Source organism: Harmonia axyridis, chromosome 1 (assembly GCF_914767665.1).
Source record: "Harmonia axyridis chromosome 1, icHarAxyr1.1, whole genome shotgun sequence".
NCBI classification, from domain to species: domain Eukaryota; kingdom Metazoa; phylum Arthropoda; class Insecta; order Coleoptera; family Coccinellidae; genus Harmonia; species Harmonia axyridis.
The window spans coordinates 552,400-567,845 of record NC_059501.1 but is presented as its reverse complement, the minus strand read 5'-3'; the positions used below and the strand labels follow the sequence as shown (position 1 = coordinate 567,845).

At 35.9% G+C, this 15,446-nt stretch overlaps 2 protein-coding genes across 5 annotated transcripts in view; one reads left to right on the top strand and one right to left on the bottom strand.

Annotated features, from left to right (window-relative positions):
* Positions 1–15,446, bottom strand: part of LOC123676368 (calexcitin-2) — a 134,021-nt gene that overhangs the window by 45,449 nt on the left and 73,126 nt on the right. The window contains exons 3-4 of one of the 4 annotated variants that reach the window (XM_045612248.1): positions 14,622–14,650; positions 3,621–3,733 (exon numbers count right to left, since the gene is read on the bottom strand). The exons of 1 other annotated variant lie outside the window; for it this stretch is intronic. In XM_045612248.1, coding sequence (XP_045468204.1) covers positions 3,621–3,698 — 78 coding nt within the window. In that variant the 5' untranslated portion in view covers positions 3,699–3,733; positions 14,622–14,650. Of the gene's footprint in view, positions 1–3,620; positions 3,734–14,621; positions 14,651–15,420; positions 15,431–15,446 lie in introns of those variants that run through there. 2 more of the 4 variants (XM_045612261.1, XM_045612255.1) reach the window with 2 other exon arrangements.
* LOC123670696 (60S ribosomal protein L35a-like) lies at positions 11,365–11,679 on the top strand. Its single transcript, XM_045604226.1, has 2 exons — positions 11,365–11,500; positions 11,543–11,679. Exons 1-2 carry the CDS (start codon positions 11,365–11,367, stop codon positions 11,677–11,679), a joined length of 273 nt encoding a protein of 90 aa, XP_045460182.1.

The following is a 15,446-nucleotide window of genomic DNA, read 5'->3' as shown; positions in this document are numbered from 1 at the left end:
AAGTTGCAGAATGTGCTCTTATTCCAACACACGCACGAGTGTTCGAATTGCATTCTTCAACGAGTATATTAGAAGATATTTTCTCTATTTCAATAAAGTTTTGTGAAATATTGTCAAAATTCAATGAAAAATTTAATTTCACGATAGATTGGTGGTGTAGGATCAGAGAAACAGGAAAATGGTACTCTGTTAGTTTCGGAAAAAATTATTTCCATCCTCAGGGCTCTACAAAATTTACGAAAAACATCATTTGTAACATTGATGATAAGTGTTCACAAAAATAAAGGAAAGATGAGCAACCAACTCCAGAAACAAATGAGTTATACAGAAAGAAAGCAAATTTCGATTTTCAGTTTTTTCGAGATATCTCGGGAACCATTGGATATATTTTGGATCTGTTAATATTAACACAGTAATCCCTAAATAACGTATTTTTTTGTGATTTAAGCCACTCATTCATCCCTAACGGTTTTCGATATCCTTGTAGCGTCCTTCTAAATAGTTCTAACCCTGATATTCATCAACTTGCACAAAATGGTGGAGGCGTCGGTCTCATTAATTATGCATTTTGAAGAGAAAAAAACTGATATGAGATTAAGATTAGGACACTCTCCTGCTGCAATAATATCAGAAATATAATATATATATAAATGAATAGGGTAGAATTTTCATGGAAAATATTGATGAATTTTTCTTAGTGAAAATTGGAGTCACGCTCTCAAAAAAAAATCATCATTCAGAAAGGTAAAAACAGACCAGAACTACTAGATTTACTCTATTTTCGAAACACAACACACATATGTAGATGAAATGACGAACTCCAAACTCGGACAAACAGAAAAAACCTCAAAGCATATCCTCCTGCATCTCCTCATCCCGATTCATGTTCGGAAAATGGAACACCCCCAAAGGAACTCGACTCCCCTACCCCTTTCTACAGTTTCATTACGATGCTCCCGGAGAGTTTCAAATTACTTGCAGTTGATTAAATCCCACAGGACCTCTCCATTCAACTAGTTCAGCACACTATCTTGAAACCTCCACTTTGGCGATTCGGAGACCAAAACTACTCTGAATAAGTCCCACTTCCGGCAAATGGACAAATTCCAACCCCCACCTACACATTAATTCCTGGGCGCATTCCGCCCTTTGTGCCGTTGGAATGTCACGGTAGGATCTCTCTCGAACTTCAACTGGAAAATTCCGAGTACGTAGACCTGACCTGGAAAGTTTTTCTTTGGCGTGAAAACTTCCACAGGAAAGTGATGCGTTCGGAATTTTTGCCTCTGGTTGGATTGATATCCATATAATTTGAACTTATGCGCTGAGTATTGTCGATTCTATCAAAATTTGAATTAATCTTCTGGCTCACAATTCCCAAGAGTTATCGACCTGTCAAGCACTATTGACTCACCCTGTATATAAATAACTTATCAAATCAAAAAAAAGTGAATTATTTAGTTATAAATAGTGGTCTACAGAGTTCTCAGCTGCCAAAAACATTTTTCTCTTTTAACTAACAAAACATTTTAATTTAATATTTGTCAATGAAGGTAAATTAGACAATTAGGGCGGCGAAAAATTTGTGGCGGCTTCTCATAAAGCTCCACATAGCAACAATAAACACCGCAGTTGGTAGCCTAGTGGTTAAGACTGTAGACTCACTCACCGAGATGCGACAAGGTGCCGGGTTCGAGTCCCGGCGGCTACCGATAATAATAAATTCCCCAAGCGTCTGTGACACGGCACACACAAATATACCAAAGTCACACTGATGAGTCCGGTGTGTGTGCCAGGGACGAAACGCATAAGTAGGCATATGTGATATCCCACAAATTATTTTGCCGAAGTGGCGGCCCTGTATCTAATCTCAACTAAAATAATTGAAAAGATGAAAATAATTGAAAAGATGAAAACCTAAAATTGTCTAAGAGCATGCTTATTATTCCTAACCTTACCTGTATCTTTCTGAAAATAGTCGAATTTTATTCAATAATATGGAAAATCAATCTGTGTATTCCGAAATCGATCAAAACTCGTTCGAATGCAAGTGGAACTGCTCCAAAAGTCTATCAAGCGTTGAAAAGCTCGAGTGTACTTGTAATTATTAACAAGCGTAAATCATGCAAACCTCATTCGCTTCTATACTAATTAGGAAATCTAAGTTTCAATCGTTTTCACATGCCAAATAGGTGCTGTTTGATATGATTAATAATATTTCTGATTATAAATCTTCAAACTGATGGAATTTCATGGTTTGAGTTTGAATCAAATGAAAACGCTGCAATTCGTTCACATCAATCAATAATTGTTAAATAAGTTGAATGAAAGATGATATCCTTTCTGTTTTTTTTTACATAGTGTCCCAGAGTAGGTATATGTTATGAACTCATAGAGTAGATAATTTCAAAATAGCTAGAGATATTTCAGTGAGACTCAAAATAGTCTCACTGCACGTAAAAATTGAATTTTTCATATTTCTTGCATCACTTAAACATTTTCAGGATGTATACACGTGTTAATGAATAAGTGCGACAAACTTTTGGGAGTGTTTTTGCATAAAAAAATAATCACAGTTTGTTATTGGATGATTTTTATTAGCAAATATTTCGTATTCTGAAATAAGGAATGTTTTTTTTTTAATAACTGACTAGTTTTAAATAAAGACGGAACTCCACGAGAAAAAAAATGTAAATTAAAAAATGATTTTCAGTTTGAGGTAAAGATTTTTTCTTCAAAAAAATGAGAGCAATGAATAAATAGTCAGTTCTCAAGAAAAACTTCAACACCCTGTTGCTCGGTTCGCGAAGCATGCCAACAAAAATTATAGAGCTAACTGTCATTATTTTTCAAGCAGAATCATTTCATTAACGCACTTATTCATCATCACCCTGTATGAAATATTAACTCGATAAAACAATGTCCCCAAATTTGACCATCATTCGAATTTTTAACAAAATTTGATTTCTTGAAGCATATTCTTCGAAAGCCTTAAAGATCACTTTTTTTCAGTAAAATCGGTCTAAAACATTCAAAATTCAATTTCCCATCAAAATCTAAATAAACAGAAAAGAATAAAAGATGTTCAAAATGATCATCATTATTTTTGATACAAGATGTTTCTAGACGCATCAAAATATTTCGAGATATTTAAAAACTTTGAATCTCAAATGTAAAAATAGTTAATACCCATGCAAAAAGATTTTTTTTTATATTCAATATTAGCCCTATTCTGGGACACCACGTAGTTGAAAGGAAATCAAATAATTAAGTAGAGTTTCGTTAATAATTTCTTGAATATCATCGATCAATTAAATGATTGAAAGATTTCTTCATTTTCGTATATTTATAAATCACTGATATTATTTTGATGATTAATTAAAAAACAAAATTTCATGTAAGCGTTTCAATTTTTGTAATTAGGTTAATGAACAATATAACAAAGAGTCGATAAATCGAGTGGTTTCCTTTATCAGATGGCCCTATTATTGATCTATTTTCGAAATTGGCAAAGCTGAAAGAACTAAATGAAATCTAAAATGGTGTAAATCTAGGAAACTAATGGTACGCAATGCATCTCCAATCTAAGTAGGCGTAGTTGTGCGTTACTGTGTACATACCCCACCGAAATACCGGGGCATGACCCGTGACATAACGTCACGTAATATTGTCTTTCCATAAAGCAAAGTGGTATCCATTCCACTCTGTATATCGTCACCGAATTGTGTCAATCCTAGAAAAAAGGACAAGAGATTCATTTGTGGGGGGATACTCAAGGATTAGGTGAAGAAATACAAAAGATGGGGATTTGCATACAAAGGTGTCAATAATTGAACATTTTATCAATTCAGTTCAAGACAATAATTATTGGAAAAATAATCCATATTTCTAAACTGTTCACCATTATTAGTTCATAATGTTAAAGTTTTTTTTCACCTCCGGTTCTGAGTAAAATTATTGTTTTTATCTCCGATCATGGAAAGAATTTGAACAAGGAAAGTATAATTCAGTTAAACGACGAAGAATTTTACCTCAAGATGTTCTGCAGTTTTTTTGGTGATGTGTATATACCTTAAACATTTTAATGGATGATATTATTCAGTTAATTGATCCCCTTTCTTGTCAAATTATAGATCAATTTCAAGTATGTCCACAAACTTTACCTTTTACCTCTAATTCAAAACATATACCTCCTAATCTTGACATGAACCTTTCTACTTCCACTCAGGTTAACAAATTGTATTATTCCACAAAACCAGCAGTGAAAATAGAAAATCCCATCGTAAATTTTTAGATGGAACTTTCCCATAATAATGTTGAACTATTTATGTCATAATTTATGAGGAAACCTCATAAAATAAAAGCGATTTCCATGTTTGTCGACTATTATCCTTTCAGGGTTCGGGGAAAACTCACCAAGTGGATTTTACTACCTCTTTATGTATAATAGTATACTGCCGATGCATCTAAACTCAATTTATACTGGATATGTCCGTGTAATCCAGTATTCGCTCCATAAACTCTATCTGAAACTTTATATATCGCAGCATGTTATGCATACATTTAATCGACTTGCTATGTTGTACTGACATTTCACCACAATAAGTTAAGTCGGCAGGAAAAGCAAGCTTTGTGAATTTGTGTCTTGTTGCAAAATGGTGAAAGCAATAATTAATATTTATTCTTGTTACGTTAGGACCTCAGAGTAATAAACATAGATAGAGGGGGCATATGTCATTTTCAGTAAGCAAATTTTGTCCCCAGCATGAACTATCAAATTTGACATGAAGCGCGCGGAAATGAAAACATATCAGTGATACGATATTTCTCTCAATTCGCGAGTTTCTCCACGAAGAACGCACTTCTTATGTCCCATAGTGAATCAACGTTTCATATTAACACAAAATTTATTGAAATAAATATCTAATTGTATCAGAAATTCAGAAAACAATCTTCAAGCTCGCCAAGCGATGTGAAACTACCGATGACACTAGGAGAGCAAAAGTTTTCAAACCTTGGATTTCATCAGGTAGATACAGAAAATAATAAATATTCTGCTTATTATAAATTCGGAAAAATTATGGATTCCAAATATTCAAATTTGCATATTTAATTGGGAATCACTCAAATAAATAAATTTAATTCAATATAACATACATTCATAACGATATAGTAAAATTGTGGATTTGAAAATATATCACCATCCGACGAAGTAATCTAACCATGTTGGGGACATGTAAAAATTACGTGTACTTCCTCTATCTATGTTTATTATTCTATGGTTAGGACTAAGTTCTCTGTTTTATGCAATGCTTTTATTTTATTATTTATTTTCATGGAACATTTACAAAACTCAGCGATATCATTCTGAATTCTTTCGAATTCCCATTTAGTAATCGTCAGTGATAACCGATAAATGGATATAGATAGACCTATTATACTACTCCCATCCTTAAAATACTCGCGTAAAGTAAACCTAAGTGAATCTATTCTTATACTAGAATGGCTATAATATTGGATCTCCTAATGGAATAATAATAGTAGTATTTTCTAATGGAATATTATGTTGTGTTTGCAACCCAAAATAGTTCATTACTCAAGAGAACGGAGACTGAAAGGAAATTAGGTTAAATGGATTCAATAACTTCATAGGTATTGCCAAGGGTTATTATGGGGGTAATTACTCCTCGAAAACTTCCAAAATATAATATTTCAGAATTCTCATCAAGACGAAGAATAGAAATTTCTTCATTAAAAAGGAACTCATAATCATTTTACTTTTCTTTAAAATAGGTAAGGCAGTAAATAATAAGATCCTTTTACGGTTTATGAGTTGATTATAGCTCTCAAGATGATTACTTTTATTACTCTACGAACAAGTCTACGTTCGAAGTTTATTATTTGCCTTTATCTATCCGCTTTGTCGCTCCTTGTTTTGTCATCTTTGACTTCAGAACATTATTTACTTGAAATTAAGGGATTTCCAAGAGCAGGAGTGATTTTTTGTCATCATTGGCCATAGTTAGTGACGCGGTGGTGATCCTTCCCAGCATGGCAACTGAAGAACAACTCCGTGAAGGAGAATTTTTAGCAGGGTATGTATTGATATATTGCCTTTTGAGTTCTGTTTTGGTCTGGCTTGTACTGGAGGAGTACTGAAGACATTACAGAAGTCATCGCAAGAAGTAAGTTGGTACATGCTGTGGAGTAAGCCCTCTATCTTTGCAAACCGAGATACTAGCTGTCTTTACTTGCGCCCAAGAGTGTCTCAAAAGAAACCTCAAAAGGGCACGTATTAACATCACTACGGACAGCCAGGCCACGCTGAGATCATATAGTCAGGGGTCTCTAATGACAAGGGAGTGACGTAATACCATAAAGCAACTGGCCAGAGGGAATAAAGTAGCACTGCTATGGTTACCAGGGAATTGTGGTATTGAAGGAAACGAAAAAGCCTATGAACTTGCAAGAAGGACATCAAGATTATCACTTCTTGGTCCTAAACCCTTATGTGGGCTTGGAAAAGAAAAATATAAGGCAGTGGTCCAACAACGAGAGTGGGACTATAAAAAAACACGTTGAAGAAACAATACAGGTCTTGCCCAGGCAAAGAAATTTGTGGTATTTTCACTGACCTATACCAGAAGAAGCTCTTGAAGGTACCACGAGTAGAGCTTCAGGTAATTGTAATTTGTACCATATGGATTGGTCAGCAGATGAGATCTGCAGACTCTGTGGAAAGAGCAGACTGGCTTAAGAACCACTCAAATGGGTAGAGCTTCAGGTAATTGTAATTTGTACCATATGGATAGGTCAGCAGATGAGATCTGCAGACTCTGTGGAAAGGGCAGACTGGCTTAAGAACCACTCAAATGGGTAGAGCTTCAGGTAATTGTAATTTGTACCATATGGATAGGTCAGCAGATGAGATCTGCAGACTCTGTGGAAAGAGCAGACTGGCTTAAGAACCACTCAAATGGGTAGAGCTTCAGGTAATTGTAATTTGTACCATATGGATAGGTCAGCAGATGAGATCTGCAGACTCTGTGGAAAGAGCAGACTGGCTTAAGAACCACTCAAATGGGTAGAGCTTCAGGTAATTGTAATTTGTACCATATGGATAGGTCAGCAGATGAGATCTGCAGACTCTATGGAAAGAACAGACTGGCTTAAGAACCACTCAAATGGGTAGAGCTTCAGGTAATTATAATTTGTACCATATGGATAGGTCAGCAGATGAGATCTGCAGACTCTGTGGAAAGAGCAGACTGGCCTAAGAATCACTCAAATGGGAAAGTCAGTTCTGGATACGAAGTTACAGCCCAGGCTCCCAAGGATGTCATCGATTTCGTTAACAGCATCGACGGCCTCCCTGGGTTTATATTAATATGTAGGGTTATAAACTGAAGTTCTAATTGGTCGCAGTTTCCGGAAGGACAACAGAGCAACAACGACCCCGTTTCAGTGAAATAGTAATATTAAAGTTGGTACGGGTAGAGATCACAAACATCAGACTTTATAGTTGTCCAACTTGCATACGTGTTTGTAGCAGGCTTAATGGTTTTTAGCTACACCAAACACTTACACATTCATACCTGAGGAGAGTAGAAAGTTGCTCAATCCTAGGAATACGTTATTTTCAAAGCCAACTCGTCATTTTGAATGTTCAAAATGTTTTAATTCCGATCAAGACGTGTGTGAGATTTAGATTTAATTAAGGAGGTTACGTTTCACTGCGATCTAATGGTCTATTGTGCCCCAATTAGAGGTTTTCTCTCCATAACGTGATCTACAGCTCGCCTTCCAGTTTTAGAGTTCTGATGAACTCCAATATCTGGGATGGCTTCAAGGAGGTTTATTCCTCACCTCTATAAGTTTCGTGTCCCAGGCAGGTTTTGCGTTGGCTAGTGATGGCGAGGCATTCCGTCATCACGTGATCCGGAGTTTCTTCCTTCTCCGCACAGAATCTGCACTCGTCATTTTCTGTTAGACCCATTCTCATGAGGTGTTTCCTAAGGCAGCAATGCTCTGTGATGAATCCAGTGAGGAGAAATAGCATATTCTTAAAAGACGTGCGTTAGGCACCCCAACTTTCAGGAATATGCGTTAGGACCCAACCCTAAGTTATTACCACATCATCCGCCATTCCTCTAAAGTGGCGATGCTCCATTTGCGGCCTGCCACGTCCTGCTAGAGCAACGTTAACGGCGAATCCAATTATCAGGCTCCAGTCGGACCTCATAAACACCCTTCCGTGACTCCATTTCCATAATCCCTTGCTCTATCGACGTTCCATGTTCGTTTCGAGATTCGAGTGTGCGAGACACGCGATTTCGGCCGGTTATTTTACCATATCAAAAGGATCGAAGTCGCCTCGGATCCGTTCCGGCGAACAACGACGCTTTGTTTACGATATAAGCGAGATTTAAGAACAATGCCGATAGGGCGCGCTGATTTATTTGGTTTTTACAGGTTTCTTCGCGTGGTCCGGTGGGGTCGAGGTGTTTTGTGTTTGAAATTGGTGGGTTTGTTGCGAAAGAATGCTTGGATTTTTATCGTTAGAGATTTATGAATTTCTGGATATGGGTTTTCTTATGTTTTCGGTGGATGGGGATATTTTTATCGTTTGTTGAAGCTTGTATCTTTCCATGTTTGAATGGTATAATCTAGTGAACATATTTCAAATAATGAAGGGTGTTTTTTTTAGAGCTATAGAACTTTAAATTGCAATAAAACAACGATGGATTATTCGATTGACATGAATTTTATTTATCCGCAGGATAATCTTGTGGCATTACAATTTAAATAATATGATTTCTGGCATATGACCACCACCGCTGGCTCGGATGTAGTCCAATCTGGACGTCCAATTTCCGATTACTTTTTCCAACATTTGTGGCCGTATATCGGCAATAACACGGCGAATGTTGTCTTCCAAATGGTCAAGGGTTTGTGGCTTATCCGCATAGACCAATGACTTCACATAGCCCCACAGAAAGTAGTCTAGCGGTGTTAAATCACAAGACCTTGGAGGCCAATTCACAGGTCCAAAACGTGATATTAGGCGGTCACCAAACGTGTCTTTCAATAAGTCGATTGTGGCACGAGCTGTGTGACATGTTGTGCCGTCTTGTTGAAACCACAGCTCCTGGACATCATGGTTGTTCAATTCAGGAATGAAAAAGTTAGTACTCATGGCTCTATACAGATCACCATTGACTTTAACGTTCTGGCCATCATCGTTTTTGAAGAAGTACGGACCAATGATTCCACCAGCCCATAAAGCGCACCGTTCTGGATGTAACGGTGTTTCGACATACACTTGAGAATTAGCTTCACTCCAAATGCGGCAGTTTTGTTTGTTGACGTAGCCATTCAACCAAAAATGCGCTTCATCGCTAAACAAAGTAAAATGGACGTAGTGCGCGATACGTATTCCGCACAGAACCATTATTTTCGAAATAAAATTGCACTATTTGCAAGCGTTGTTCAGGCGTGAATCTATTAATGATGAATTGCCAAACCAAACTGAGAATAAATCACTCAACAGCTGTTAAATCGGTCGCCATCTTGAACAGTAATGCCAACTTAAAGTTATATACCTCGAAAAAAAACACCCGTCATTTCAAATTATACAAGGTGTCCCTGAGTTCTGGGACTACAAAAAAAAAACACTCAGTATCTCGAAAACAAAGCGTTTTTGGGCCCTCATTTATGGGACTTTTTTTCCTCAAAATTATCCAAGGATTATCCCAATTTCGTTTGTATTTCCAATTCAGGAACACTCCGTATAATTCCTATCGGGAACTCCTATACCTACCAACCTTTCCAACTCCTCCCGAATAAATCAACCCCAACTAACAGATAGGAAACAAGATTCCCCCCAACTTTTTTTTAATAATGCGTTAACGGAAAGATTTGTAGCCGATGTTGGATCCCCCACGGGGGCTGTTATTCGTCTTTATCTCCCTGCCCCTCCGTCCCTTTTCCCCTCAGGACGAAATCGAAACTCCTGGGTCCTGACGTGATAGTAAAAAAGTCTTATCCTATTTTTTCTTCCCTTGTTTCGGAGGATTATTGCCTTGCTCGGACGTGTTTACATTTCGTTGGGAATATTGTTTACAGTCCCCTTTCTACACCCTGTACGATCTTCCCTCTGTCCAGCTTTTCTGACAGTTATTGCTGGTTTTTATGTTGGTACGGTGTGTTTCTCTTGAGCGGATCACTAGATTCGGTGCAAAATTGAAAATAGGAACCATCATACCAATTCGACTGATATTCAACTGGAATTTTTGGACTACATACTGCAAGGATCATATCACGTGATATGACAATTTTAAATGTAAATCTACAGGGTGATATTTTCCCTGGAACAACCCCCTATTTTTCCTTCAGAACTCCAAATTATCATAAAAATCACGTTAGTAGATAAGTTTTGATGAATAAATTAATTATTAGTTTTGGTGTTTAATTTGTCCATCGGTAGCAGTAATTCATAAAGTTTCGATTAACTCGTATAATCGTATAAAAAGAAAGACTACAAGAAACGCACAGTATCTCGAAAAAATTGTTTGCGGGCTCATGTTCATATGACATTTTTTTCCGAAAATTATTCGAGGAATCTTCTATTTTCATTTGCACCACCAATAAAGGAACATTAAGTATATAAATAACGTTAAAATTGTAAGACAAATGTGCATAGTTGTGACTAATGAAGATATTTGTATTTGCTTCTATTCTTTGTATTGATTTTGTGATTTCCTCGATCCTCAGAGTAATAAACATAGATAGAAGGAGCATATGTCATTTTCAGTAAGCAAATTTTGTTCCCAACATGAACTATCAAATTTGACTGAAGCGCGCTGAAATGAAAACTCATCAGTGATAGGATATTTCACTCAATTCGCGATTTTCTCCACAAATAAACGCACTTCTTATGTCCCAAGTGAATCAATGCTTCATATTAACGCAAAATATATTGAAATAAATAACTAAATATGTCAGGAATTCAGAAAACAAACTTCAAACGCGCCAAACGACGTGAAACAACCGATGACACTAGGAGAGCAAAAGTTGCCAAACCTTGGATTTCAGCAAGTAATAATGAATAATGAATATTCTCCTTCTAATAAATTCGACAATTAGGAGAAATAACGGATTCCAAATATTAAAATTTGCATATTTAATCGAGAATCGCTAAAATAAATATATTTCATTCAATATAATATACATTCATAACGATATAGTAAAATTGTGGATTTGAAAATATATCACAATCCGACAACGTAATCTAACCATGTTGGGGACATGAGAAAATTGCGTATACTCCCTCTATCTTTCTAACCTGTCACTAGCTAAATCGAAATGGCCAAAATGCCCAAAGTAGAGAAAAAAGCTGAAAAAGCTTCTGCTGAAGAAAAAACAGCAGTAGTGAAAAATAGAAGAATCAAGAAGAGGCATGGTAGATTATACGCTAAAGCCATCTTTACTGATTACAAACGTGATTTGAGGAATCAACACGAAAACACTGCTCTCCTTTAAGTGGACGGAACTTCAGCTAAACAAGACAGTTGGTTTTATGTTGGTAAAAAATGCGTGTATGTGTACAAAGCTAAAAACAAGACCTGTGTTCCCGGTAAACCCAAATCAGTGAAATCTAAAGTAAGGGCCAGTAACTAGGGCCCATGGTACAATTGGCGCAGTAAGAGTTAAATTTGATAGAAATCTGCCTGCCAAATCTTGGTTTTGTCCAAATTTACAATTTACAAGAGTTCCCTCGGCCCAGACAATAAATCGTTTGATAAGAGATCCTTATCAGTCCTTCAAGATTACTAGCTTTAATTGCCAAGGAGGTATCATAAGCAAAGAGAATTATAATGCAAGCCACAATATGCTGAGGAAGCTCGTTGATAAATAAGAGAAAAAAAAGTGGCCCCAAGACTGAACACTGGGGGATACCTAATTTTGGATAATATCTTCGGGAATGGGAGTCACCCTGCTTAACCACCATAGACCGGTTGTAATAAGAGATTAACATTAATTGTTAAATGTTAATCTCAATGTTGAACCTCCATCTCGAAAATTTCAAATATGGATCTTCCGTCAACAGAACAAATCCAACCTCACTAATGTAGTCCGTTGACTCCATAGCAGACAAAACTCGTTCGGAATCCCATTGTTCCCCATATTCGCACAGGAATGTCTTAGAGCTAGACGCCATTATTACATTAATCAGGGATGTCATAGAACCCGTGCAGTTAAGCCCGGTTTGAACGTGATAAATCAGCGCAGGTTCTGACATGTTGCCGAATAATCATGAAGTGGGACACGGCCTAACACCCCTAGATGCCTGTCCCGGTCCAGAATTGAATTATGGATGCTGCCTTTGCGTAAGCGTGCAACTGGTCGGCCCAGTTGACGAAATCCCACGCAGATTTGTTTCGTTTTGGGGGAATTTTAGGGTGGCTGCGAGAATTTTACCGATTTGGGAGGAGATTTGGCAATAATATATGATCGGATAACTTCAGAGGATTTATTCGATTCTTTATTGATCCAACATCAACAATTGAATGAGGAGATATAAAAGAATTAAGAAGATGAGGACTGGCGCTGGAGTATTTGGGGCTAACACCAAATGCCTTCAATCGCTAAAAATGAATTTGTTCCATACTTTACGGACACAGTGTATAGTATAGTGTAGATATGTACACTGATAGTGTGTCCATGGAGCTCACATATCATCGATCCTAAAATGGTCTTGGAGTGCCGAAAAAAACTCAACGAAATAGTCAAGGATAACAAGATCTTTTTCATTTAACTCACGATATGGTTTAATTTTATTGTTTTTGAATCTTGACCTCACCAACAATCTCAGAATCTTTTTTTAGTATTGAAGTATTTTGAATTGCAAACACAACGTAATTCCTTCCATTTAAGGGCGGTTTATACTACGTGGTTTTCTCGACATCTGCCAAATTTCAAATACTTCTCTCTCCTCAGCGTTTTTGAGATCCCACCACTTTTCATGGTGGGTGCAGTAATCTCAAAGGTTCCTCTGATTTACCGTTCTCCATTTGTAACTTTAGAAAAACCGCATTTTCAGCCGTTGAAAAGACATATTGTATACTATTTTTAGTATTTTTATGTGAAAACTCATAAAAAATAAATATTTATTCGGAAAGTTATATCATGCATCATTTTTTCAATGAAAAATAATTCTTTTTTTTTTTATTTAAAAAAAATTGATAAATGAGGGCTTTCTACAATGACGATTCTTTTTAAATGAATAATTTAGTAAAAACCTCATAGAAATCGATGATGTCTAGCATGAAATATAGCGTACTAATTTTTGAACTGATCGCTGAAATGGTAAAGATCCCTCTTAACTGTACTCTGCAAATAAAACAGTAACTTAAACATTGAAATAAGTTAGTTATCTAGAGTGTACCGGGTTTTTCACCATAATTTGACCCACCCTTTAACTAAAAGAGGTACGAAAAAATGTTTTTTACAAAAGTTTCCCGAAATCGACTAGTGTTTTTTGAAATGATTTCACAATACGAAATATATATATAGAGTGGGCAACATATTGATTGCAACTTCATTTGTACAAATGGAACACCCTGTATATTTTTCTATATTTGACTAGCTCTTTTTCCCCTGACTTCGAATATATAACATATGTTTGATCTATCTCTCTTATTCTGAGTACCACAGAGTTTCAAATTTTAAGAACCACTTGGCAAGCTAAGTAATCAGTTTTCAAGTGGAAGGCTGCGATAATTCGAAATGCCTTTTTTTGAGTTATCTCGTTGGCAACGATATATGACATACGTTTGTCATTCAATGAAAATATTCATCGAATATGCACTACATAGAAGCAGAAAAATTTGAAATATTTTCACTTTATGTGAAGAACAATAAAAATAAGAAATCTAAAAGGTGAGAATATATGGAGTTGCATCCAAATCATCCAATTCCAATTTATAGTGAAAACGTATGTCATATCGTTGCCAACTCAAAAAAGGGCATTTTGAGGTATCGCAGCCTTCCACTTGAAAACTGATTACTGAGCATGCCGGGTGGTTCTTAAATTTTGAAACTCTGTGGTACTCAGAATAAGAGAGAAAGATCAAACATATGTTATATATTCGAAGTCAGGGGAAAAAGAGCTAGTCAAATATAGAAAAATATACATGGTGTTCCATTTGAAAAAATGAAGTTGATATCAATATGTTGCCCACTCTGTATATATTTCGTATTGTGAAATCATTTCAAAAAATACTAGTCGATTTCGTGAAACTATTGTAAAAAACATTTTTTTTACCCCTTTTAGTAACAAAGTTAAAGGGGGGGGGGTCAAATTATGGTGAAAAACCCGGTACCCACACGTTAAATACCTAGTAAAAAAAAAAGTCTAAATGGTTTTATTAAAAAAAAAATCGTAAAATTATTCGAATAAATTATCATTCAACCCCTATCTTTCATTTGAAATTCAAGGGATGATATAAAATTGTATCAAATTAGGGCGACAATTGGATCAGACAGCTTCAAAATTCTTACTTAACTACAATCACTTTTCGAATATCGACGAAAATGTTAAGTTCAACTCAATAACTCACCTTTAAACTGGATGTCAACAGCAGTTGCTCTGTAAAAATAAGCACTGATATTAGCATAGGGTAGCATAACCAATGAAAATGTTCATGCATTATTCATAATTCGTTCGATAACCCCATGAATTTGTAACATAAAAGACGACAAGCTATTTCATCGGAAATAAATTATATCTAATAGAACAGAGTTGAACTCTGATAGTGGCCTAAATTTCTATTGACGTTTCGTTCTGGATTCGTTTCACATATCTATTCGATAAGGAACTCACCCCTTGTTTTTTTTTTTCATGTAATGAATTCAATCAATCAAATTTTTCGATTGATTCCAACCTCGATAAACCACCATATCGATTATGCAATGTACACGTAAAGAAACAATTTATCGATGAAAAATTCATCAAACGATTCCGTTCCCTCAAACCTTAACAACATTGACATACATTTTTCCTGATATAATGGGTGTTTTTTAAAGAGGTTGGGAATTTTAAATAAAAACACGAGGCAGAAATATTGTTGGAATGAATTTTTTATCATTATTATCATGGCATTTATTATTCAAATATCATTTTCCAATTTTTCACTACTTTTTCCAATGAAACTGGTTATATGGAGTCAATGGTGGCTTAAATATTGGCTTCCAACGCTCCAAAAGTTTCAGGTTTTTCGACCAATAACTCATCAAAGCCCCATAAAAAGTAATCAAGAGGTATTAAGTTGCACTACTGGAAATAGAGTTGTAATCAAATTCATTTTACAATAAATTGATGGTTGAGCATCATGGCAAGTTGGGCCGTCTTGTTGCAACCAATTAAAATGTGCATCTTCGGCCCA

What these genes read in the sequence shown, in the direction of transcription:
- LOC123670696 (XM_045604226.1), top strand. Translation starts at nt 11,365, where the DNA reads ATGGCCAAAATGCCCAAAGTAGAGAAAAAAGCTGAAAAAGCTTCTGCT. An exon ending in CATCTTTACTGATTACAAAC is followed by an intron (nt 11,501 to 11,542) that starts GTGATTTGAGGA and finishes CTCTCCTTTAAG; the next exon opens with TGGACGGAACTTCAGCTAAA.